At 38.2% G+C, this 26617-nt stretch overlaps 1 protein-coding gene across 6 annotated transcripts in view; it reads left to right on the forward strand.

The window, feature by feature from the left end:
• The window catches only part of IRAG2 (inositol 1,4,5-triphosphate receptor associated 2), a 168538-nt gene that overhangs the window by 91398 nt on the left and 50523 nt on the right, over positions 1 to 26617 (forward strand). For 4 of the 6 annotated variants that reach the window (XM_077170317.1, XM_077170320.1, XM_077170319.1 and 1 more), the window contains exons 1-5: positions 15205 to 15319; positions 15444 to 15606; positions 24531 to 24592; positions 25742 to 25822; positions 26359 to 26446. In XM_077170317.1, coding sequence (XP_077026432.1) covers positions 15293 to 15319; positions 15444 to 15606; positions 24531 to 24592; positions 25742 to 25822; positions 26359 to 26446 — 421 coding nt within the window. In that variant the 5' untranslated portion in view covers positions 15205 to 15292. Of the gene's footprint in view, positions 1 to 139; positions 197 to 1488; positions 1549 to 1652; positions 1718 to 2510; positions 2609 to 6637; positions 6775 to 7555; positions 7658 to 8916; positions 9081 to 14818; positions 15013 to 15204; positions 15320 to 15443; positions 15607 to 24530; positions 24593 to 25741; positions 25823 to 26358; positions 26447 to 26617 lie in introns of those variants that run through there. The other 2 variants (XM_077170322.1, XM_077170318.1) reach the window with 2 other exon arrangements.

Here is a 26617-nt window from a genome sequence, read left to right on the forward strand (position 1 = left end):
GGATGGATGTGAAAGTTCTTCGTGATGTGAAAAATACGTGCACATTAAGGAATGTCTATCTTATTGGAATGATTTTGTGGCACTGTCCCTCACCAAAACAGTTGCCCCAGTGGCCTCTCCTAAATGTGTTTCTTTCCAGATGCAGTTACACATATATGAGAACACTTTGCTTAATAAAGATGCAAGTCTGCAGAAGGTTGGTACCATCCCTTCCCATGCGAGGCCTCAGGAATTTGCTTGCTCTCTCCAAATCATAAAGGCAATGGTCATTTGTATAGCTTCATCCTTATTAAAACACCTGTTTTGAATATTCTGTCACATCACTTAGCTTCATAGCAAATGAGCCGAGTGAAGAATACCTGCTTCTTCCCATCTGGAATACATTTTAAATATATACTCCTTAAATTCTCATGGTGTGCATCCATTTATGCAACAAATATTAGTGTGTCAGTTTATCAGTCACTGGCTAGATAATGGTGATGCAGTTTTAATTCATGACACACAAATGAGCGTGCAACCCCTCATTTTAGGGAAGAAGATATCCTCAAATTATTTGCTACCTAGTTTTACACGTGTGTAGGAGAAAGAGAAAATGCTTCTGTTTATTCTTTTTTTCTGTGATCATAGCCTATCTGGTAACAAAGATACAGAGATGCTGATGGGGGTGGCTTTAAGAGACACTGGAAGAAAAAAGCCTAAGTTGATAAACATCCACATTCCAAGACAGGGAAGTGAAGGAGAAGCAATATTTGCCACTCTTCTTTTCCTTTCCTTGAAAGTTAGGAGGTTTCAAAGGATACATTCATGGCCTGATGGCTGTTGACTGGGAAACTGAATATTGTACTAACTTTATCTCTTCATCACCCATGTTCTCTGTCTCCATGTAATGATATTGTTGTCATGGTGGCTATTTAATTCCTCCATTTCTCTGGCCTTTCTGGCACTCTGCACTCCTGCTCAGCATTCATTGGGTATTGATTGAGCACCTGTCATGTGCCAGTCACAGGTATAAAATGATAAATTCGACATATCCGTACTCTTGAGGTCTTGTCATGCAGAGCTATGATTTTTTTTTGAATGATGGGCAGAGTTATGATTTTAATTGAGGTATATATCGAGCTGAATAAAATCAGATGCCTTAATTTTCAGATAAAGAGCTCAATTTTTTCTTAAATGCATTATGATAGTAACTATAGTTTTGATTTGGGCTTAAAAGTCACCTTTCCAGGATTAGATTTCATCAGACTATGCAAACACCAGACACTAATGACATTAGCTAGATAGAGCTATCTTGCTGTTCCCTTTCTTCTTTTGTTGTTTCAATTACAAATATACTCAGTTCAGTTCTCAAATAGTGAGATTGGTAGAGGAACTTATGATGACTTGGCATGAAGAGTTATTCTCTGCCTCAGATCAATGCTGTCTATTAAATATGATTTGATGGGCCCATTAATTTCATTGCTGTTAATTTTCTCTTCAACTTTTCAGAAAGATTTAAGTATACAAGAACTTAAGTCAACTATCAGAGAATATGGAACCATTATAGAGGTACACTATGATAATCTCACAACTTTTAAGCTGGGATTGTTAAATGTAGATGTAGATTTCCCACTAGAGTAATGTGCACAGCCTGATGTTTTATGTGATTCCAGAATTTACGAGAGGATAAACATAAGCTGGCTGATGAGTTACAGTGTATACAACAGGAGCTCCTTGTGTGAGTATAGAGCACCCCTCACCAGCCTTCTTTCTTACACCTCTACTTGATGTTATTGGCCTGCTGAACTAGATGCAGTTCTTTGAATGTGCCACGTTATTTTCTTCTGCATCTTTGTATATGATATTTTCTCTTCTTTTCTCCATGAAAGCTGTTTTAGGAGTTTTCCCTGACCCACACTTTCTTTTCCTTTACCATGAGATGAAGTAATCCTTTTGTGTGCATGCCTGACACATGGCTTTATCAATTTCCTAACATATATCATCCTAGATTATAATTGTTTCTGGATGTTTGCGATGTTGTAGTCCAGTAGTCCACAGGAGCCACTCAGATAACAAAAATGAGGGAAACCAGTGGGAAAGTACACAAGCCTTCAGTATGTGAGTGGCCAATGAAAACAAAATGCATACCCAGTTAAAGGCAGAGATGGCCAATCCACTTAGTTCCAAAGATATATCAAAGATATAGGGACCCAGTGTGGTCAGATTCTTGTGAATTTTGAAGAGAAGCCAAGAATCTAGGTTTTTAGTGAAACTTTCTAATTTTTAACTGTTGGCTTCTATTCTTAAAAAAAAAAAAGTGTGACCTAATTATTTGAGGCATCCCTGAGTGACCAATCTGTGCAGCTCCTGGAGGACAGAGATTATCTCTTCTTTTTCTCTGTATTTCTAAACCCTTGGCATGGTGGGTGCTTAAGGATTGTTTGGTGATAAATGAACTGTGTTCTGTTGACTTAAAATATAATGTTCAAGACACATCTCATAAACTGGACTGTTGTTTTTCTTCTTTCAAGAAATGGGATCCGGTTGAATGTTAGTGGACAGCGAAATCATATCATCCCTGAAGAAGGAGAATCTCTGCATTGCGAACTCATTCTTGCAGAGTCTGCAGAGGTAGGTAATTATCATTAGATTGAAAGCCTTAAAAAGTAATCACTGCATGTGATAGCTTACAATGAAATGAAGGGCCTCATCTTGCTGAAAACTTCTGTGATATTTTGAGAGAATTTGCTGATAGTTCTTAGAATCCAAATCTAAAGTCTCTTATCCTGGGAGAAAGGACCTTTTTCAAGTTATGGCGAAAAGCTACAAGCATGGGCACTTAGGAGTGTGTTCTTAGTGAATTGGACTTCGGAATCTTTATGGTTTTGATCTTTTTAGGACAGACTTGCTTGCACTGATCCTCAGTCTGGGGGCCTGCAGATCGCTGTGGAGATTCATGAGCTAAGTTTTTAGTATTTCCCAAAACCCCCAAAGTAAGTGTACTTATCCAAAAGTAAGGATAATTTTACAACCTTATTTTAATAATACTGATTATTACATTAAGAACAGAAACTAAGAGTTTGTTTGGTAGATAAATATTCACAATATGGAAGGAAGCCATCAACTCTTTTGGGGGGATGAAAAGTTGGGACTCTCCCATACTATATATCCACTCCTTTGTACTGTCCGGTTTTGTGCCTGCTATTTAAGGAAATGCTTTATTTAACATATTGACTTCTTTTAACTGCTTTGATGGTCTGGTGTCCCAATGGCTATGGATGATGGATAAGTTAGAATGTCCTTCTGTTCGCAGCTGTGATATGACCTTGATAGGAGAGGAAGAATGTCTTTGGGGCAAATGCTAGAGAATTCTTCCTGCCAAGGATGCAGGGACAACATATGTCACCTGTGTCTGAAGCTGTCTCAGGAAGCCTTGGACATTCTGTCGAGGGCTCTGCTTTTCTGACATTCTGTTTCAAATACTCATTTCAGCGTGTTTTGGAAACCAAGCCAAACTGCCAGACTGAATGAAATGTTGGCAAATCTGCTATGGCAGTGTGTTTTTATTCTCAGCCATCTGAGATAATAATGATGTCAAGATGGCAGCCTATAAAGTTCTCTACTTCAAAACAGGAAGTGGGGGCGTGGTACGGTGGTGGGTATCAGCCTGCTGAGTTCTGACTCTGAGATTTACCCCACCTGTGAAGCAAGTGGCCGCATGGTACACTGTGGGAACACAGGCTCAGGCGCAAGAGAAACTCTCAGCAAATGATCACTTTATCACTTACACAGCACAAGGGGGCCAAAAGAGCAGGGGGAGAGAACCCACGGGGCCCGTCTCTCGGGGAGGCCAACTGCTAGGGTCAGTGTTGGTGGATGGCAGCTCCACATGCCCCAATTTGTGTTGAAGGAGAGAACCAATCTGTGCTGTTTGAGGGTTGAGTATTTATCCGTCCCAGGAGGAGGGGGCCTGACCACTGGGAATTCCTGCCCTAATAAGCATTGGGAGTTACTTGTTCCCAGTTTTGGGGTTTAAGGTTTGGTTCAGCTTTTATATTAGACTGAACATCTCCCAGGCTGAGGAAAGGAAACAGACTGAAACATCGTGACTCAATAGAAAAAGTGATGGAGGGTGGGTGAGGGCTGGAGGTGGCTGCTGAACATGTGTCTGTGGCTTCCCCAGCAGTTCACCCATCAGCCTCTCACCAGAAGCCTCTTCCTCCACATTTGCTTCAACGACAAAAGCCCACCTCCTACCTTGGACCTGAGGGTGGAGATAGGTTGGGCTTGCCAGCAGTGTTGACAGTGAAGATTTGGGAACACCAGCTGCTGTAGCACTTTAGGAGGGTATCACCTAAATGTGCATACCATTACTCAACAGGGCCAGCAGACCTGTCTGAGATAATAGTTGTCTCCATGCCTCCCCATCTCAGCCTGGGAGACAAAGCTGAAGAGGTCACAAATAGAATCCATTTGTTCACTTTGCAACCAATGGACTTGTGTTGGATCTTAGTCACCAACCATTATGCCTCCTCTGAAGTATTAACCCAAGAAGTATTAGCAATAGCACACAGCCTCCTTGTTGGGCTAGAAGGAAGTCTAAGGCAATGTGATTATTAAATACTACATCACAGATTGATTTTGAATTTTCAAGGGAAAAGTAAAAGATCAGAGGGTATGCTGTCCTGTCACTGTCCAAAAACCTATGTAGAAAACCCTGAAAGGGCACAGCCCACCCATGGAGAGTCACTGGTTATCCTGGGGATGCTGGCAGAAAGATGACTGAGCCATTTGCCAGTTTTGTTCACTGGGAGTTGTTGCACCTCACAGGTTGTTCAGGGGTATGGAAAAGAAGGCACATAGCCAACAGCTGCACCATTATCTTTTTCAGAGGGTATAAATGAAGGACTTCCTGGTGTTAGTTCAAAGATGAGGCTGACAAAAGCAGCTCCTTGAGTGTCGATCTGGACTCTCAAGAGGGAAGAGGGAGCAAGGGATCAGATGGGAGATCCAACAGTCAGTCAGCCTCCCAGCTGCTGTGATGGCCCAGGGCAAGCTGGATGAATGTTTTCCTTCCAAGGTGGTCATGCATGGGAGATACTTTCTATGACTTATTTCGTAACTGATCTTTTCCCTCTAAAGACAGAACCATTCTGTCTGCCCCTTACCATGAACTATATAACCTCATCCATTCCTATTGATCTGAGTGCCTTACCCATATTTTCTACCCCACTTCCACACCTTCCTGATAGATGAGAGTTGTCAGGACTTCTCAAAGGTATTCCAGGACTGTTCCTAAGGGGTCTGGTGGACCAACCAGGTGTAGGCATTGACCACTAATCTTGTCTGTGTGTGTGTGTGTGCATGTGCATGCCTGTGTGAGGCCCTGCAAGTCCAGCCCACTGGATTGTCACCCCATGTGTATTGATCGCTTCTTGTCTTGCTTCCATTATGCACCCCTCAGCCTGGCATGCCTAACCTCTATCCATCCTGGGAACCGTGTGGAGGGTGTAATGGAGTAAAAAAGAGTGCAATCCCTGACTGGCTGAAAAGGAGAGTCCCAGTGGTGTGTTATTGGTCACTCTTTTGGGGCCAATCCGCATCTTGGCTGATGTAAGGGTAGGCATGTGTCAAAGCCTGCATTCTTCTCCCACCCTTGTCCCTGCCTAGAGCTAGGAAATAGGATAAGGCCTTGTTTCCTTTCCAGGAAACTGCTATGTATGGCTTTGAGAGAGCCCAAATAAGGCAGACCATCCATCCAGTAAGAGAATTGTACCTTTTTTAGGTGACCATTAAAGTTCTCCACAATGTTGGCCACCTGTGGTGGTGGCGTGGAAGGTCCATTTAATTCCATGAGCCCGGGCCCATTGTTGAGTGGACTGAGCAGTAGAGTGGGGTCCTTGATCAGAGATGTTATCTGAGTACCTAAAGGGGTGGCAAAGCCACTTTCCCAAGTTATCCCATATATTTACTGCATCTGTATGACAAATTAGAAAGGCAAGGCCATAGCCTGAGTAGGTGTCTACTGCGGCCAAGGCATAGGACATACTTTGGGATGTTGGGAGAGGGCAGATAAAGTACACTTGCCATAAGTGGCCTAGTGTGGCCTCTCTAGGAACAGCTCCTAAATGCACTTTTGGGCTCACTTTTAGTTGGTATCTCTCATATTAGTAAATGGCAGATTAGGCCTATTTTAATGAAGGCGGTACTCCGTGTTCTTGGGCCCATAATTTCATTGTGTTGGAGTTTCCATGTCCAGTTCAGTGGTGAATCCACCTAGCAGCATGGGAAATTCAGCTTCTGTGGTTGTCACCAGGGTAAGTTCATTGTTCTTGTCCTCTGGACAGGACTCATCTCTGCTTTTCTCCCAGAAGGATCTCCAGACTCATCAGATGTGAGGCCATAGCAATTTATATCACTCAAATGTGAGTTTTTAAGAATAACAATTTCCCTAAGATTGAATAAATGTTCAGTTGAAGCCATCCTAGAGAGAAAATGCAAACGGTTTTGTTAGGGTGTAGAAGGATTCCACAAGACTATTTAGAAATATTTGACTGTGACAATTACATTGACTCAGGGGCATCATATTCACAAAGTTAAAATAATGGACATTCTTTGTTAGAATGATAGGCTTGTGGACATTATGGTAATTTGTTTCAAAACAGTGAGAGCGGATGGCAGTGCAGTTTAATCAGCTTGTCTTCCCTGGATACAATGACAGACCAAGAAATGCTATTATTATTGAGGGAAACTGAACAAATGAGAGCAGAATTTACAACTATGTTGCCAAAGCTGGTATTGGATGATATACACATGTCTGATGATTTACTTTGCCTGACAATATCTGCAGATATCTAACTTATAGCTTAGGTGCTGAGTATAAGTATATCTGTCTATTGCTGAGACCCAAGTTGACCCTACTACAAAAAGAAAACATTTTTTCTAACCTTCCTGAAATCGATCATCTACTTCTGAGTCAATCAGGACAAGCAGGTGGATCATTAGATATGGATTGCCTGCGCTATTTTTCCTCCAGGTTAGTCTTTAGTATTGAAGGATTGAAGACATCCATTGGACAGTTCCCCTCTCTTAACTGTCTTCTAGCTAATAGCTAGAACCTCTTTCTCCATTTTAATTTTTCACTGGAAACCAGATGGTCAGAGAAATTCTATTCTAATACTTCACATTGGTATTTCTAGCCTCTTTCACAGAGTCTAGCATATAGTAGGTAGCAAACATAATAGTTGGAAGGATGGAAAAAAAATAATTGGAATTGCTTGTCTCCTCCTATTTGAAAGGGGAGTAAAAGTGGGTAGGTTTTGTTCTAGAAAGTTTTTCTGTCTGTATGTGCTCAGCATATATGGAGCATCTGAAGAAAGTTAGCATGTAAACATGGTAATACCCTGAGATACAAGAAAGCCACTGGGTGACACTGAGTGAAAAAGAGATCTGGTGTCTTCCTGAATTATATAAATAGAAAAACTTTTTATGTTTTCCATGGAATTTGGTCTAAATTACTTATAAACATTTGCATTTCTCCCAAATTCCTAGTTGAAGATGTGAAACTCTTTTTCAGCATGAAGAAGTTTCTGAAGTTGAAACCCTTTTTGGCACCTGTCTTCAGTGGGTAACTAATCCAGAAATGACTGTGAAAGAAAAGTGGGAGAACAAGCTTATAGTAAGTGCTCTGTAATTTATGCTCTGTGGATTTACTGCTTTTTTTCCCCCTACTTTCTTAATCCAGGTAATACTTTTTAAATACAGTACCATCTCTAAGACTTTATCGTAATCTTCTGTCTTAGTCTGATAGCATGTGTGAGTGTGTGTCTAGGATGTGTATGAGTGTGGATTGTGGGTATGTAGGTGAGTGTAGGAGTGTAAGCGTTAGGATAAGGGTGTGTGAGTGTGACGATAAGAAAAGAGAGTGAGAAAATGCATGAGTGTGAGCATATGTGATAAGGTCTGTTTCTTGAGATGGAGAAACAAAGAACAAATAGATGATTTAATGAAAATATGTATTTGACTGGGATTCTTGTGCAAGCTGGCTAGTCCAGCCTTGGATTTTTCCCTGGTCTATAACAATTTCTTAGCTTTGGTAGAATGATTATTATGCAAAAGAATCTTCTGAGACTCTGAAAGTTTTATTATCCCAGAAATTAGTAAAACTTTGGAAAAACTTAGATAGCTACTGCCAGCTTTGTTAGAAAAGAAGCACAAACAAAAGAATCATTCTCTTTAATGTATCTGTCACCTATTATTTATAGTGCTTGAACCTCTGACTACTTCTTAGTATCCTTTGCCACCAAGTTAAAGAAAGAAGTAAACTTGAAATCTCTGGATTATTAATTTTAACCTCTTTGTCAACCTAATCTTTTTATTAAGTTGCCTTTGAATATGCTATCTAACATACTCTTTTTTTAAAGCTTTTTTATTGTATTATATAACATATATACAAAGAAAGAAAAAAGAAATAGGTTTCAAAATACTCTTCAACAAGTAGTTACAGGAGAGATCCCAGAATTTGTCATGGGCTACCATATGATCCTCTCAGATTTTTTCTTCTAGCTGCTCTAGACTCTAGGAGGCTAGAAGGAGTAAATATTTTTTTATAACAGATACTCATTTTATTGCATTTCCTTCTCCCAACCTGTTCTAAAACAAGTATTGATGAGGGATGAAATGGCCCACTTATTGTAACAAAGAGAAACCAATTTTGGACCCATGATAAGCATTCAATAAATGCTTGTTAAATTGAGATAATCAAATAAAAGGATAATCAATTCCTGGGCAATTAAGCATTGATATATGATCAATATAATTTGGGGATATAATTTGCCATTGAGATGGGAATGTACACAGCATTTTATGTTGCCTCTGTCATTTACTTATATTTAACGCTGGCATAGCAGAATTTGTTCTATGACTTTTTTTTTGTAGGAATTCAAACATATCGTAGAAGAGAAGCTAAGTCTTTGTGTATTAATACTGAACAGCTTGGGAAACCACAGAGAAAATCTTGAAAAAGAGTTTGTCAGATTGATAGAGACTTTGAAGAGATTCAGACTGGAATATTTTTATTTCAGGAAGGAATGCCTTTCCAGGTGATGGTCATTTATTAATAAGAAACCTATGATGCATGTACATGGCAAATCTGTCTGTGATTGTAGCATGACATTCAGTTTATTTTTTTTTCAATTTCTATACACCGATTTTGGATGACATTTTTTCTGAGAAGACATTCTGTCTGACAATTTTGCATTCAAAATAGTAGAAAATTGACTTGTATATTAAAAATTGCAAACGGTGAACTTAAAAATCTGTGAAAACTAATATAATGGGTTATTTTCTCCAGTGAAAGAATTTGGAGTTATAGAATATACAATTATTTTAACCAGAGGGGTCTTAGAGACCCTTTAGGAGAGCCTTATCATTTTACAGATAACTGAGCTATAAGGAGGTAAGGTAAACTGATTAAGGCTCCAGAGTTATTAGAACTAGAACCCTCTCTCTTTAAAAACAACATTTTTATTATGAAATATAACATCTATACAAAAATAATAAATTTCAAAGTACATTGTGACAAGTAATTACAGAACAGATTTCTAATTTTGATATGGATTACAATTTCTACAAGAAATTGTAAGTTCTACAATTTTAGGTTTTTCCTTCTAGCTGCTCCAAGACACTGGAGACTAAAAGAAATATTAATATAATGATTCAGCAATCATACATGTTTGTTAAATCCTAATTTCTCTGTCATAACTCCACTTTCTCCTTTGATCCCTTCTCCCAATCTTTAGTGGTATTTGGGCTGTGCCCATTCTAATTTTTTCATGTTGGAAAGGGATGTCAACAATATGGGGTAGGGGGTTGGAACTAATTGATGTTCTTGGAGAGGCTGATCCCTCTGGGTTTCAGGACTTATTTGGCCTAGAAACCATTTCAAGGTTATAGGTTTCTGGAAAATGTAGTGTGTGAAACTATTGTAGGATCTCAGATAGAGCCCTAGGTGTTCTTTAAGGTTAACAGGAATGATTTTGGTTGGGGGTTGGCAAACCGTAGTAGTTAGCCCTCTCTAGCTGAAGCTTCCGTAAGAGATACATCCAGAATACCCTCTCAATTCTATTTGAACTCTCTTAGCCACTGATACCTTATTTTGTTACATTTCTTTCCCCCTTTTTTGGTCAGAAAGGTGTTGTGGATCCTACAGTGCCCAGGGCCAGACTCATCCCTGGGAATCATGTCCCTTGTTGCCAGGGAGACTTTCACCCCTGGATGTCATGTCCCACATAGTGGGGAAGGAAATGCTTTCCTTGCAGATTTGGATTTAGCAAGAAAGAGACCACATTTGAGCCACAAAAGAGGTTTTCTAGAAGTAACACTTAGGCATGACTATAGGTAGGCTTAGCCTCTCTGCTACAGAAATAAACTTCATAAGAGCAAGCCTCAAGATCAAGGGTTTGGCTATTGACTTGGAAATCCCTAATGTTTGAAACAGTATCAGGGGTTTTCCCTGTGGTTAAAAAGCTTAATAGTTCCATATTTTTTTTCCAGTCCCTCAAGGAATTTTGAGGCTCTCTTTTGACTCCTTACTTCCCTACTCGTGGGCTTCCTGTTCCACTTCAGTAGACAGCATTCTGCATGGTAAACAAAGTCAGAAGGAATAGAGGATTCTAAATGTAAGATAATTTACTGTCTTACCCTTCCTCTCACCTCAATTTTTAGGATTGTGGGGAAAGTCTTAAAAACGTGTACTCTGTAAATCACAAGCTAAATGAGGACAGCAGCTATATCTTGTTGACCACTTTTTGTATAGCTGCTAGTACCATACTTAGCATCATAAGAAATGCTTCTTGAATAAGTGAAATAAACACAAATATATTGAACTTAAATGAAGTTCAATTTGTTTGTGTCTAGAGATCAAGGTAAGTTTAAAGAAAATAACCAGAGGAGAAGCCATTTTAGTCTCCTAAATATAATATATTCCCCTAGACACCAGTGAGAGGTTAATACCAGAAGGAACTCTCAAGAAAATGATCTTCTCCATAGTAGTAAAAGTGAAGCAGGAACTCTCCAGAAAATGACTTCCCCATAGTGGTAAAAAGCGTGGGTGAAGTAGATCAGCAGCTTCCTTAGACAGATACCATCTCCACAGAAAGGGTATTGAAGTTTTTTCTACTTAGCAACAAAGAACCATTTGGAGAGGCTTGTACTGGTCACTCTAAGTACTTCCTCCCATATTATCCTACCCAGACCCAAAAGCAGTCTAGTTAAGTCATAGTAGCTGCTATGTGTTGAGAGCTTACTTTATCAGACACAGTGCTAGGAATTCAACATACATCCTTCCCCAGGGGTTCAAGAACCTGCTTGAGAGCACCCGGCTAGGATTAAGTGACAGCTAGGATTCAGACCTAGAAATGTCCAACTTCAAAGCCGCTGCTCTTTCAACTATTTGTCCCCCACCATCTGCTTGTTAAAATCATTTGGTGAAAATATTCTGGGAATCTAGTTATTGGGCACAATACTCCTCACTAATGTATGGGTGGTTGTAGTCCCTGCCTCCTAGATGCTTACAGTTTAGAACAGATGAAGTCACATAGCAGCTCCACACAAGACAATTTCACTGTGGAGTTTGACTATGAATAAGAAAAAGTGTGGAATGCTGTGTGGAGTTGAGAGAGAGAGAGAGAATTCTATGTTTAAATGAGGTAGGGAATATTTATTAGGTAAACATTACACCTCTGTTTGCTGAGAAGGAGGTGGCTTCCATTCTGGTACAAGAAAAAAGGTTCTCATGCTGGGGAGTGGAGAGAACTGAGTAGATCAGGGAGAAGCAGAGGAGGGAACAGCTCTCTCAGAAGGCTCTATAAGAAACACAGGTCATCATTCATATGACAGCCACTGAGTGCGCCCTCTTTGCCGGGCACTTGGGAATTACGGGTAAATAGGATGCAAAACCCTGCCTCCGTGAAACTAGCGTCAAGTAAGGAACGCAGCAATGAGCAAATAAACTAATATAAACTAAACTTAACTAAATTAATATAATAGCATGTAATATAATATATAATGTATCATATCGTGCCAGAGAATGGTAAGCGATATGGAGGTAATTAAAGCAGATGGGGGCAGGAGGACCTAATTCTAAAAATAATGATTTGGAAAGGTCTGTCTGAAGAGGGATGATTTGAGCAGAAAGCAGAATGAGATATGTGACAATGTGGCAATCTGGAGAGAGTTCTAGGGAGAGGAAACCACTGGTACACACGCCCTCAGGTTTTAATAGGATTGTTAGGTTTGAGGAACAGCCAGAAGCCAGCACGGTTGGAGTGGGATGAGAGCTGGGTGGCGGGAGGAAATGATGTTAGAGAGACCGACGGGGTCAGGTCACACGCAGCCTTGCAGTTCATGTTTAGGAGTTTATTCTGACTGTGCGATTGGGAACTATTGGAGGGTTTTTAGAAGAGAAGTGATACGATTTGTTTTGAAAGATCATTTTGGCTGTTGGGTGGAGAATTTGTTTATCCGGGGGGAGAGTGAAAGCAGTAGGACTAGTGAGAACAGGGTTTTTTTCAACAGTAGATTACTATTTAGAGATCCTGAAATCAATTTACTGGCTTGTGACTTGTGTTTTTAATAAGTATAATAAATATAAAATATTCAGAGATTATCTCATATAATAAGAATAAGTAATGTTTTGTAACATTTTTGTTTCAGCTATATGCATGCATGTGTGTACATGTACGGGGTTGAAATATTAAATATATACTAGGCCGTGGTAAAAAAAAATACAGCATAAAACCCCACTGAGTTAGGAGCTATTCAACAGTCCAGGCGAGGTGTACAGCTTGGGCCAGGGCAGCAGTAGTGGAGGGGGCAAGAAATAGTTGGATTCAAACCTTGTGTCTGATGCTCCTTTTATCCAGGGTCTGGACAGATGAGTAAAAAATATGAATACAAAAATACATAATAAGGGGGGTAAGGGGTAAAATAAATTAGGTAGATGGAAATACTAGTGGTCCTGAAAGGGAGGGGTAAGGGGTATGGGAGATATGAGTTTTTTCTTTTTTCTCTTTACTTCTTTTTCTAGAGTGATGCAAATATCCTAAAAATGATCGTGGTGATGAAAACACAACTATGTGATGATATTATTAGCCATTGATTGTACACCATATATGGACTGTATGTGTGTGAACATTTGTCAATAAAAATATTTTTAAAAAAAGAAATAGTTTATTCAAATTACATTTTGAGGAGAGATTAGATCTGGCGTGCTCATGTATTCGATGTAGGGAATACAGGAAAGATTCATCCTCAACTTAGATGTTTTTGGTCTGAGAAATTAGACACATGGGATTCTGTTTACAGATGGTAAAGTCATGGGGCGACTCAAACTTGGCAGGGATTGAGGATACAAACCGAAATTTATCATCAGGATATGTTAGTAGGGAGAACGGTTGGATTTAACAATACACCCAAAGCTAATATATACGCGTGTGTGTATATATATACGTATATATATATGTATGTAGATGCACACACACACACACACACACACACACACACACCCCTTAACATGATAATGAAAATCTCTGTGGGAGAAAAATCTTTAAAAGTTTAACATCTGTTGAATATCTTTAACAGATGGTGCTATCTAATTTTTCAAAAAGCTGTTTCTAAGACTTATGATTCATAAAGTCCATAAAGAACATTATCATAGAGGTGGAAATTCATGTAAGTGATTGAACACTTTAGTATTATTAAATATGTTTTTTGGTAGTTCTTATGGTTCTTTTGCTTTTCCTTTCAGATGATGGACACTCTTGAGAGCTTAGTCTATTCCTATTATTTTTAACAAATCATCTTAAGTTAACTGACTGTATAAACTGTATAAATTGCTGAACAATGCACATTTGAATGTGTATGGAAAATTTGATAGCTTTTATTTTTTTTTAGGGTTTGTCTCTTGGTCCACCATAATGGTAAGGCGTTCTATGAGCCCATCTGTGTCTCTCACATGGTACTTCTTATAGCTCGAATTGGATTTTTGCTAATGTACAATGGAATTCTGACTATATGCCAAAATTTGAGACACACCCAATAGGCATAAACATGAAAATATCTTCCTCGGTGCTTTGAAACTCTTCAAGTTTGTCTTCCCTTTGAGCTAAGGTCCTTATTTGACTTACACTGTGTCCAGATAATTCTTGATATGTTGATATGTAGCACAGATGAAAAATCTCATCAGCGCACAAGGACAGATGGATTTTCGTATATTTGAAGAACTAGGTTTGGGTCTAAAAGAGGGGCAGCATAAGGACACGAGTGATTTGGGGTGAGGAAGAAGGGAAGATAAAGGGTTCTAGAAAGAGAGGACTGCAGTAGAGATAACAACTGAGGGGTTTCATTTGTGGTCAGGACACATATTTACGCCATGCCTGACAACCCTGAAGGAGAAAGGCTAAGGCTATGAAACAAAGCTCTTACTACTTTTCTCTTCTCATTCTTTTTCTTCTTTCCTTTATTTCACTGTAAAAGCTAGCTGTAAGGTGTAACTATTGAACCTGTCACCCTGACCTCCTTGTAGTGTCATCCTCTAAGCAATTGCCCAGCCAACCCTAAGCACTATCATTTGTGGGAAACTCAGGTCTCATTAGGAAGGAAACAGAATACATCACTGTAAGCATGAGATGAAATGTCCTTAACTGGAAAGTAGGGCATCAGGTGAAGTGATCAGTATGTCGCTTTTTTTAAAATGACAGATTTTGAAGCATTTATATGTATGCAAATACTTTTACTTTTTCCTCTCCTGTCAGAGAAACCGTATTAAGTTTGAATTGGTCCCAATTTCCCAGGGGTGACTCTTGACTATAATGTCATTGAGAGCTTGTGGTTCGGATCTTTTTTTTTCTAAACTCCAGGCAGAAACAACTAGAAGCCATTAAACAAGTGCGAGAACATGCTGCCGACCAGGAAGCCGTCCTCACTGCGAAGCTCCAAAGAGTCAGTCAAGGGCTGGAAGAGATGGAGGAACAGGTGGGGTGGCCCCTTACTGCGTTATAGTCAGGGAAAGTCTCCTTAGATGGTCTTAAAACCGTGAGGTAAAAACGAAGGAGGAACAACAACAACAAAAGTCGAGGAGGAACTGCAGAGTCAGTCCCTGGTGACTAGCGGTGAGCAGAGGAAGTGAAGGGGGAGTTGTAAAAGAGGCGGTGTCAACTGCCTGCTGATGAAAGAGGCAAGTTTGCAGAAAAGAGGCAACTTGACATATGAGGACTTTTACCGGCTGTAGAAATAGCTCAGGCATGCAGAGCCCATGCAAACACAGAATTGCAGAAGTGCGGTAGGAGGCTTATCACTTCCCTGAGAAGAAAAGAGCATTTTCAGTTTCGTGGGCATAATAAGAGCACCGTCGCTTTCTTTCCGGGCCGCCTTGCTAAAATCCAGCGTTAACCGTCTGTCTGCAGGTTGAGGATGGAGACCGGGCTGCTCCTTCTGCCAGTGTAGAAGCTGAGTCTTCACAGCATAAATTAGAGGAAGCCTTGTCTGAAGAACGGAACCTCCAGATTACAAACACTGAGTTATTGAGCACTTGCCAGACACTTGAGCAGAAGACAAGAAAACTGAAAAGTGAGTAGTGAATATTTATTTAGGTCCTAATTCAGTCCACTCTGAGGTGGGGCAAAAGGACTATAACCAATTTTTTTTGGATTATAGCTATTGTATTATTTTGGAATTTATCAAGAAAGGGTTGGAGAAGGCAGTGTGTGGGCTTTCGGAGAGCTTGGCCTAGTGGCTGGGTAGATCGAGTTAACCATTAACTTTCCCTTTTGGTTTATTATGAGCTGGATTTGTGTATGGCTGCTATTCTCTGAAAATTAAAGCTTCTCAAATATCTCTACAAGTAAACAAGGTGAAAATTTTATATGCATGGGTCATTTGAACTTGTAAACTATTTCCTTACAGTTCTCTGATTTAATTAGCTAGCCGGTACTCATCTTATAGTAGAAAAGTCCCCTCCCTTCTTTTTCTTTAAGTAGTAATTTTCAGGGTTTGGCATATAATTATTAATTAAATGTATATCAAAATTGTGAAAATGCTTTTTAAATTTTAAGTTAAAAGGATATATGATCCTTTAAAATTGGATTATCATTTTTCTGAATAACCTAAAAATGCGTACACATTCACCATAATATGTGGGAAGGTAATGGTCAAATTACAGATGCTAAATCATTTATAAACGTGGTTAATTTTAGAAGCATAGTATAGCAAATATAAAGCATTTTATTTTTTTAACCATTCATCTGACAACTGCTTTTATTCAACTAAAACCTTGTTCTAGCAATATGAATTTTTTTTGTTCAACCAAAAGCTTCTTGCTCTAGGAATATAAATATTCTTTTTTATAGAAAGTCTGGGTTTGGGTAATAAAGACAACTAAATAGAACCTTAAGGTAAGCTAGAGATGAATATTTTTGGACTTGTGTTCATTTTGGACTTATTGTACCCTTTCTATAACCATCATCTGAGAAAGCTGCTTAAGAGTTTAAGGGATTGTCTAGTTCTAAAATAGCAATTTTTGTCTTCAACCTTTTTTTAAAAAAATTATATTTAAAGCTTGTAGACCTTGCCAGTTTTCCATAGTTCTAAGTGTCGGTTTATTTTAATTGATTCTGTTAAACACAGTAAGGTATGCTTTGAATCACATAATCTACATATTATTTTATCATTGCTCAAAGGACACTGGAGAAGGCCCCCTGTGATTAGAATTGTCCATGTTGAGACATGAATACTAAGGCAATATTGCAGGCATTCCAAATTTCATTTAAGGCAAGTCTACTTTAAACCATACTTAAGTCCTTAGGAGACTAATCTTTCGGTCCAGATATATTTACTGTTTGATTAAATCAATATTATACTCCATAGTTTTATAAATACTAGGAAATTAACCTCCTTGCCTCATACCTTTTGATTTCCTTGTAATTTCTCTTTGAAGAGTCAACTTTTGTAACTTATCCCAATGTGTACTTTTTGATATGGCTGTTGTCTTCCCAGTTTATCCTGAGGGCATAGTTGGTTCAAATATTATTAAAAGGAGACTATGAAAGCTCTCTTGGGTTGAATGCACAATTTTTTTTTGTCTGTCTGGAGAAATTGGGGTGTACACTTCCTTTTTGTCTTGAGTTGCTCGCAAGCTGCCTAGCTGTATGAACTCCATTCCTTTTGTGTGTCTTCTGGTGCCCTAAGAAGTCATACATGTCAAGATTTTCTCTTAAGACCATTTGTTTATGAAGGCCTTCTTTTATTTTTATTTTTTATTTTGTTGCTTTAAAATTATTTAAAAACTTACAGAAAGTTGCAAAAATAATATAAACCCCATACTGAGATCTCCAACATATTGCCACCCCTCAGAAATCCAAACCCACCAATTAAAAAATTTTGCCACCTTGCTGTGTCATTCTTTCTCTTTCTCTCTCTCTGTGTCTATCTACCTATCCTTTTTGAACATTTAAGAGCAGGTTGTGCACACCATACTCTTGGAATACATAATACTTCCATGTACATTTCCTAGGAACAGGATATTTACTTTTTAAATCACCTTAATTGCTGCTATCAAGTGCAAGAAGTTGAGCTTTGAGATAAAGCTTGCATCCTATATTCCAATTTGTTCTTCTGATCCAATAATGTCCCTTTGAGCCTTTTCTCCTTTATTCTTAGATCCCGTCCACTATCATGTATTGCATTTATTTGTTATGATCTCTTCAGTTTCCTTTTCTTTCTCTTTCTTAACTTTGGAAACCTATATGCAACATAATTCTTCCCACCCCTGCCTCCCAAGCCTCCTATTAGGAGGGCTTTATCCCTTTCGCAATGTCGCAGTACCCTCACCACCACCCATTACTGGAACTTTCTCTCAACCCCAAATAGAAAACCTCTACTCATTTTGCTTTAACTTCCCATCGCCCCCACCTCCCCCCTCTGGTGATGTGTGCTCCACACTCTGCCTCTATGAGTTTACATATTCTGTGGTATTTTCTTTGTGGTTACCCTGGGGCTTATATTTAACATCCTAAATCTGTAACAATCCCATTTGCTTTGATACCAACTTAACTGTTTCAGTAGCATACATAAACTGTGCTCCTCTGCCCCTCTGTCCCCTCAGCTCTGTGCAGGTCTTGTCACAATGAGTCTCAAACTGTTGATTTATCACTGCATTTCATGCACTTGCCTTTTAGATCCTGCAGGAAGCAAAAAGTGGAGTTACAAATAATAGTACAGTAGCGCTGGTATTGTATTTACTCACGTTATTATCTGTTTTGGAGATCTTTATTTCTTCAGTCTTTTTAACCGTGTCCTTAAAAATGAACCTTTGGGAGAAGACTGAAATTTAAGTAGCACTTTGTTTTGAAACGATCTTTATAGTAGATTTGTCAGATAGCTTATAAACAAATGTCCTAACAGTTATCACACAAACACATCCACAGTATGCCACCACGATCACTGCCACCACATGAAGTTTGAATTATGAGTCAGACATTTGCATTCTGAGTCAGGAAACAGAAATAATTTAATCCATACAGCTCTTCTGAAACTCTCTGGTTACCTTATTCAATTCGTTTAGCGATGAGACGTTTGCTTTCTGATCCATCTAAGAAATGTTCATCAACAATTTGTATGGGGACACAGTTCTCTCTGTTGAACAGACAGCTCAGTGACAGCATTCATAAACTGGAACTAGAAGTTGTTCCTAGTAGTAGAAATACTAAACTTAATGTTGGAATCAATAATATTATTCAAATTTTCAATTGCCTCCAGGAACTGGGATGATTTATGAGGTAATTAGTGTACATGCTTGCCTCCACAAATTTGCCATTAGAACTGTTAATTTTCTTGAATAGTTATTTTCTTTCTTCTGCTTGTTACCTTCATTTTTATCTCCATATTATTGTAACACAGGCAATACTGATTGTATAAATGGATGTTTGCCTAAAAGGGGGGAAAAAAGCTTAGATCCAGGGTATGCACACAATGGATTGGTGTGAATCTTGTATATTGGATACATAAACTAATTGATCTAACCCAAGCTATCATCCCTTTGTTATGTAATCATCTTTTGCCCTATCTGACATATACCTTATTGAAAAGACAACAAGGGAATTACCTTTAGAAAGTATAAATACTTCCTTGGAGGAAAGATCCTGAGATGCTTCTGTATATCATAATTCTTTGTTTGAACATAGTATCTATACATGAACTTCATAGATTAGAGAATGCTTTCACCTATATGATTCCGCTGGAAACTCTAGTCTGTTCTCGTTAGCATGGAGCCCGTGAGGTATGGGACAGGTAAATGTTAAGGCTATGAGGATGCCATCACGGTGAGAGCCACATGCTCTGAGTAGTCAGTAAGCAAGAGGGAAATGAGCCAAGCAAGGTGGGATCCAGGTGATTAAGGCACTTAAAGACAGAGGTGTTGGGGTGAAGACTAAAGAAAACCAAAGCCAAATAGAGCTTACTCAGCCCCTTTGATGGGGTGGAGGTATAAGCTTCCCCACGTGAGAAACAGGTACGAATGAAATAATTTAGGAGGCAGTATAACATGATGAACAACAGTTTGGGCTTTGAAGTTAAGCCTGTGCTTTGATTCTAAGTTCACATAATGAGTAGCTGGATGACATGGAACAAATTCCTTTACTTCTCTGAGCCTCAGTATCCTCTTCCATGAAACGCAGTTGTGAATTATAAAGAACACAACAAATACAAAATAGTACTTAGTGCTTGGCCATGGTAGGTACAGCCTATTCTGCTAGAGCGTGTTTCTCTAACGTGAATGACTTCATTAACGATTGGTAAACTGGAAATGATGTTTAGTATACTATGGAAATTATATTGATTCATTCACGATTTTCCTGGGAAACGAGACCTGAATTAGTAGGGATAGAAATATAACTTTCAATCAGAAAGGAGAAAACCCTTTGCTTAGCTGTTGCGCTGGCAGCAGAAGCCCTGTCAGCTTTATTTTAAGAAAATTAAAAACACGCGTCTGTACCTGGGTCCCTCCCCAGAGAGCCCAACCTCCTATGTCCACTTTAACAGCCAAGTTCCACTTCCACCTTCATTTTCTTAGCACCCCACCAGCTCTGTTCCTTTTACAGCGTCCCCAGCATTTCCACTCTGCTGTTCTGTACATTTGTAATATTCTGCAAGGCAGCCTTAAGTCATTTTAAGCTGTGTGTTTCAGTAATTGCAGTTATCTTCCTGGGTACTAATAATTTTCATAATTATTTTTGTTAGTGCTCTGATTGCAATGTTGCATATGTTTGTAGTGGTCTCTTCCTTATCCTATTTATCCCATAAAGTCTAGTGGTTTTTTTTTTCTTGTCCTAATAGTTTAATTCTTTTTAAATTAAGGTATGATTAACTCACTATAAAATGCTCAGGTCTTAAGTGTATTTTCAACCAGTTTGACAAATACATATTGAAACACAGAAATTCTGTCATCCCAGAAAATTCTCTGGTACCCCTTTTCAGTTTCCCTCCCCTCCCCCTAATACCACAAAGGAGCAACCATTGTTCTGATTTCTATTGCTGATGGGTTAGTTTTATCTATTCTAGTGTTGATTTATAAGGTATATACTTTTTTTTTTTTGCATCTGTCCTCTTTCCTTCAGCATAATATTTTTGAGATTTATCTGTATTGTATTTATAGGTAATAATTGCTTTTTATTATTAAGTGGTATTCCTTTGTATGAATATCCACAGTTTGATTATCTTTTCCCCTATTGTTGGATAAGTAAATTATTTGCTTTTCTGTGTCATTATGGATTAAGCTGCTATGAACATTCATGTACAGGTCTTTGTGTTGATACATGTTTTTATTTCACTTGGATAAGAATCCAGGAGTAGAATTGTTAAGTCACAGTGCAGTCACAGCTTAAATTTTTTAAGGAACTGCCAAACATTTTTTGAAGTGTTTGTAGCATTTCACACTCCCACCAGCAATGTGTGGGAGTTCCAGTTGTTTCCCATCTTTTCCAATCTTCGGTGGCGTCAGTCTTTTTCATTTTAACCATTCCATTGGGCGTGTTGTGTTATCTCATTGTGGGTTTAATTTGCATGGCTCTGATGGCTAGTGTGACGTTAAGCACTTTTCCTGCCCTGAGTAGCCATTATATATCATCTTTGTGAAGTGTCTAAGTCTTCTGCCCAGTTTTTTTTAACCTTTGAAAATTTTCCTTTATTAGATAGAATACTAATAAAATAGGAGACAGCCCTTTTTTTTCTAACCCTCTCAGATTGGCAAAGATCCAACCATCACCACCATTAATATTCAGTGTTGAAGAGGCATTAGGAAAACATACATTCTCAGGCCCCTTTTGTGAAGCTTTTTAAAATGATATACTTTAGCAGTTTTAAGTTTACAGAAAAATTGCACATACAGCACAGAGGCTTCCCATCTACACCTCCAACTACATAGTTTCCCCTATTATGGTCTTGTATTAGCTTGTTACATTTGTTACAATTGATATTTTGATAAATCATTAGTAACTAAAGTCTGTAACTTAAATTAGGATTCACTGTTTTTAAAAAAAAAATATTTTTAATGACAAATCTTCACACGCACGCAGTCCATACATGGTGTACAATCAGTGGCTCACAATATCATCACATAGTTGTATGTTCTTCACCTTGATCATTTTTAGAACATTTGCATCACTCCAGAAAAAGAAATTAAAAGAAAAATTCATACATCCCATACCCCTCACCGCTCCCTCTCATTGACCATTAGTATCTCAATCTACTCAACTTATTTTATCCCTTATCCCTCCTATTATTTATTTATTTTTATCTATATATTTTTTACTCATCTGTCCATATCCTCGATAAAAGGAGCATCAGACACAAGGTTTTCATAATCACGCAGTTACACTATAAAAGCTATATTGTTATACACTCATTTCCAAGAATCAAGGCTGCTGGAACACAGCTCAACAGTATCAGGTTCTTCCCTCCAGCTGCTCTAATATACACTAAACTGAAAGGGATATCTATATAATGCATAAGAATAATTTCCAGGATAACCTCTCTCAGCCACTGAAACTTTAATTTGTCTCATTTCTCTCTTCCCCCCTGTAGTCAAGAAGCCTTTCTCAATCCCTTGATGCTGGGTCCCAGCTCAGCCCGGGAGTTCTGTCCCACATTGCCAGGGAGATTTACACCCCTGGGAGCCATGTCCCATGTAGGGGGGAGATTTTGTCCAGTTTTTAAAGTTACATTGTTTTTATTGTTGAGTTGCTTTTTTTTTTTTTTTTTTGGCAAAGCCTGATTTGTCTTCCTGAGATTTTTATTGCACAATTTTATAGAACATGGTTTTTTTTCAGGGATACGTATATTGCATTATGACATAAAACTCTGTACTCCATAAATGTCACCTGTTGTTGATAGCTAATGTTATTCCAGCTCTAATAATGTTTTGGTTCTGATTTTCAGTAGCTAATTAATTGTGGGCCTTTTGCCTGAAAGTCTTATTACATAGTCATTTAGAAAGTAGCTTTATCTCAGCATCTTCTCAGAAGCAATGCATCCAAGACACTTGGTTTCATCCTACATCATGGGGTTAGCAGCAGGGGGTACAGTAGCCATTGTTTCACTTGCTTCTGTGTGAAGCCTAAATGTCCTAGAGATATTGTAGGTCCAACTCCAAACACATAGAGAAGGATGCAAAGGTGAATGCAAATTGGGGTCATCAGCTGGCCTGCTTTGCCTTATGAAACATATGGAAATAGTTGCTGCAAATTGAACAAAACATCTGTTGAAGTAAAGTTTATGGTTTGAATGCTTTGAGATGGACTATTTCTAAAACATGAAATTGCCTGGTGGGAAAGCAGATGAGCAACTTAGATGGTCTTATACTAATTCATCATTTTTTCTGAAACATAAACTTTGTTTGGTAATTCAAAGACAGCCTTTAGGAAGTAAGTGACCTTCAGAAATATATTGATGGCCACTTCTGAAAGCTTTGGTTGCTGTTGCTTGGCTAGAGGTCAGGAGGAGAGGGCCCTGTTTCTTAATACAGTTAACACAGTCAATTAATACACTATGTATTTATCTAACCTTTACTAGAATTAGAAGTATTAGTAATCAAGTAATTTTTAGTTACTTAAATTGGTTAGAAATATATATTTTTAAAATATATTTCCTCCTACTGGGTCTACTAACATTATGTCAGGCTTAGTTGAGAAATGTTATTTTTACAAAAAAAATTTTATGAAATAAAATTTTTATAAAAGTGAATTTGTCGGGTGGGCCACAGTGGCTCAGCAGGCAGAGTTCTTGCCTGCCATGCCAGAGACCTGGGTTCAAATTCCACCACCTGCCCTTGTTCAAAAAAAAAAAAAAAAAACAGAAGTGAATTTGTCACATAATTGAAACTTTTAAAACTTTTTTTTCTGGAAAAGAATTTAAATTTAAATTATGTACTTCTTTGCACATATATTAGCATTATTTTTATGGCTTAGAATTTCCTCAGGCTATTGAGATATGAAGCTATTGGTCTTAAAAATAAGAAGCACCAGATTTCTATGATTTTTAGATGCCAGAGTATCTGCTGCTAATAATTTTACTGTCCATTCGTGACGGAAAAAAAACCAGTGGTGGTTATTAAAATGCTTCCATCTTGCAGAGCTCCCTACCTGTGTTTAATTTTTGCTTTTAATCTCTTGTGGGCTGATAAAATGTCAGGCTTGTGAGAGTTATGTATAAATTCAGAGCCCACTGTCTGAGCTGAAGTGTGAAAATTTGCCACGAATAAAGGGCATAGACATCCCCATCTATTTTGGTAGTTCAAAACATTTGGGTTTATTTTCTGGTTCCTGGCTATATTTCAGAGAGTATCGGTGGTCAAATCAGTAATATGATACTGTGTAACTCAGAATTAAGTTGGTATTTTTTCCCATTTCCATTATTCCAGAGATGAGAATTTGGTGATTGCTGAGAAATACATTTTAGTTAAAAAAAAAAAAAAAGACCAATTTTTAATTAGGGAATTGAATACGTCCTATGATTCTTATCTCAGCTCCAAGACTGACCAGTTAGCCTCAATTCTCTGGACCTCAGATGTCCTTGCAGGAATGTACTTCTAGGCTCTAGAGTGGCTGAGTTCCCATCACTAGTAGCACAAGCAGAGGCTTATGGGAGAGAGGATTTCTGGATCAGTAGGAGATGGGACTGGATGACTACTAAGGTATATTCCCATTTGAAGATTTAATGATTCTATGACTCACTTCTAGAAAGCGATTCCCTTGCATCTACTTAAATGCCTAAGAGTGATAGTGGTTTAGCTGCTTCTGCTTGCTTTGCCTTCCTCCCTTTCCACTCTCATGAGGTGAAGTGCCATTCTCAGAAGTCATTGCTTCCCCTCTTCTTCAAATGCCTTTTTTTTCCTTTATGACCCCAATTTAACACATACACAAGTGTTTGAAGCATTGAGATGAGCTAAAGGAAGGGGGGCTTGGGACTGGTTATATTGAGCTGGTTATAAATTTTCTTTACAGCAACTATCAAGTCACTGCGAAAGAACTTAATTAAAGGGCGACCTCTTGGCTTGCTGTTTCAGGTAACTGACCTCTGTCTGTGGAGAAGATGTCCAATTAGTGTAACATTTTAAAGCGAATTTATAATATATAATGATTTTAATCATAAAATTAGATAACCAGCTTATAAGGAAATTACTCTGGCGGACTTTGTTGTCTTACACACTGAAAATAGTTAACAAAACAAGTGAGGAAAACCCTCATTAGTGAGCGGCTCCTGAAAATATCTTCCAAAGAGGAGGCATTTCAGAATCTACTTTGCCCAACCACCGTATCTTAGCAAAGAGCCATTTTTTTTTTTTTAGTCTTAAGCATCTCCTGTTTGATAGCAAGGGTGTACCCTTCAATTATAATCATATGCTGAAATTTCGGGCCCTCTTGAATGGCGTATGATGGATATTGTCTTTTTTCCCTCTTATTTGTATTAAATTTTCAACTCTTTTCCATCTGTATAAGTTCAAGATATCGACAGTAGGGTTTAATAAATTTCTTTCCCTTATGAAGCTTGGCGAATTTCTCTTAACTTTTTGTTCATAAATGAAGAACATGAGGGCACAGGAAGGTAGGCACTGAAGGAAAGAGATAGAGAAAGAGGAAAGAAGGAGGGGTGTTAGGCTGTCTGTCTCCACGGCATCATATAGACATTTCTGTTTAAGCAGATAAAAAAAAAATTGCTAGATGGGAGGTGAAGACAGGCAGAATGCCTAAAAAGTCCCCTGTGATAAGTTGAGATGAAAAAACCCAATTTCTAAATATGCTTTAATTATTTTGAGAACACCCACAAAATGTTCGATTGCATCTATGACTATGGTAGATATCTACCTCTAGGAGTTAGTGGATAAGTCCTATCTTATCCTATCCGTCTGTGAAGGATAAAATTTTCACAGATGCCATTTTTACTCCTCTGAGTTTTGTCTCTAACAAGTTTCTTTTGTCCTTCCCTAAAGATTTACGTGACAAGGCCACTCAGAATCTTGTTCCCGCTCTTAGGATGTCATTCTCAGATCAAGCAATGGGGAAAATGCAGTGAGGCATTTACAATGATAACTGGTTCACTTAGACTAGAATATAAGATAAAGAAGTGGTCCGTTTTATGTACCTCGGGTAGTGTAACATCTCAAGTCTATGTGTTGTATAAATTTGCCAATCCCCTCTACCATTTTCCATGACAGAGATGTTTAGATGAGGAGTTTTCTCAATCTGAGTCATTGTACTGCATAAATATAATTCAACAACCTCTTCAAGAACAGCTGGTAAGTTTAAGCTTTTTGAAATCATTTAATTACCAATTGTGCATCAATTACTGGGCCCCATTAGAAATCTATTGGGATGTATATTAGTAGGATTTGATCTTTAAACTACATTCCTTTTCTTTGAGAGATTATTGGATGAAGCAATGGGTACCATGAAAAAGATTTATGTAACTAAATTTGCCCCTCATCTCTACCTCCTTTCTCAAAGCCTTTTTGAGAACAAAATGTTAATATCAAAGTGTCAATTATTGGAAATCAATGATAGATTATACTTCTGTTATATAATAACAATATTATATAACAATAATGATAACCTATTATTGAACTGTGATTTTAATAAGAATTGTACTTTACTCAAATGGTATCTCTTTTGAAAGCATTTTTATCTGATATCATTGATTTTCTTCCTAACTGCTCTTACAGGGTATTTTGAGATCAGAGATATTCTTTCTACCTTTAGAGGTGAAGAGGTTAGATTATGAAATATATTATGTCATGCCCTTTAACCAGCTAACATTACTTGATTCTCCCTTCAGAAGCGGTATTACTACAAACTCTACAGTGGTCAAGAATCAAAAATACACCTGACACCCCTGACCTTGAAACGTGTGTGCTGGTACACAGGTAGGCATGGGTTAGCCTGTCTCCTACTTCTGATCAGACAGAGCTAGGAGGTATAAATAATCGAAAGGGGAAACAGTTGGTCACAATTATAGTTGCCTTTGATTAGTTGGTTAACACTTAAATAATCATCTCTGAATCCAGTCAGAGATGGATTTTTTTTTTTTTTTTCAC

Source organism: Tamandua tetradactyla, chromosome 7 (assembly GCF_023851605.1).
Source record: "Tamandua tetradactyla isolate mTamTet1 chromosome 7, mTamTet1.pri, whole genome shotgun sequence".
Lineage (NCBI taxonomy): Eukaryota > Metazoa > Chordata > Mammalia > Pilosa > Myrmecophagidae > Tamandua > Tamandua tetradactyla.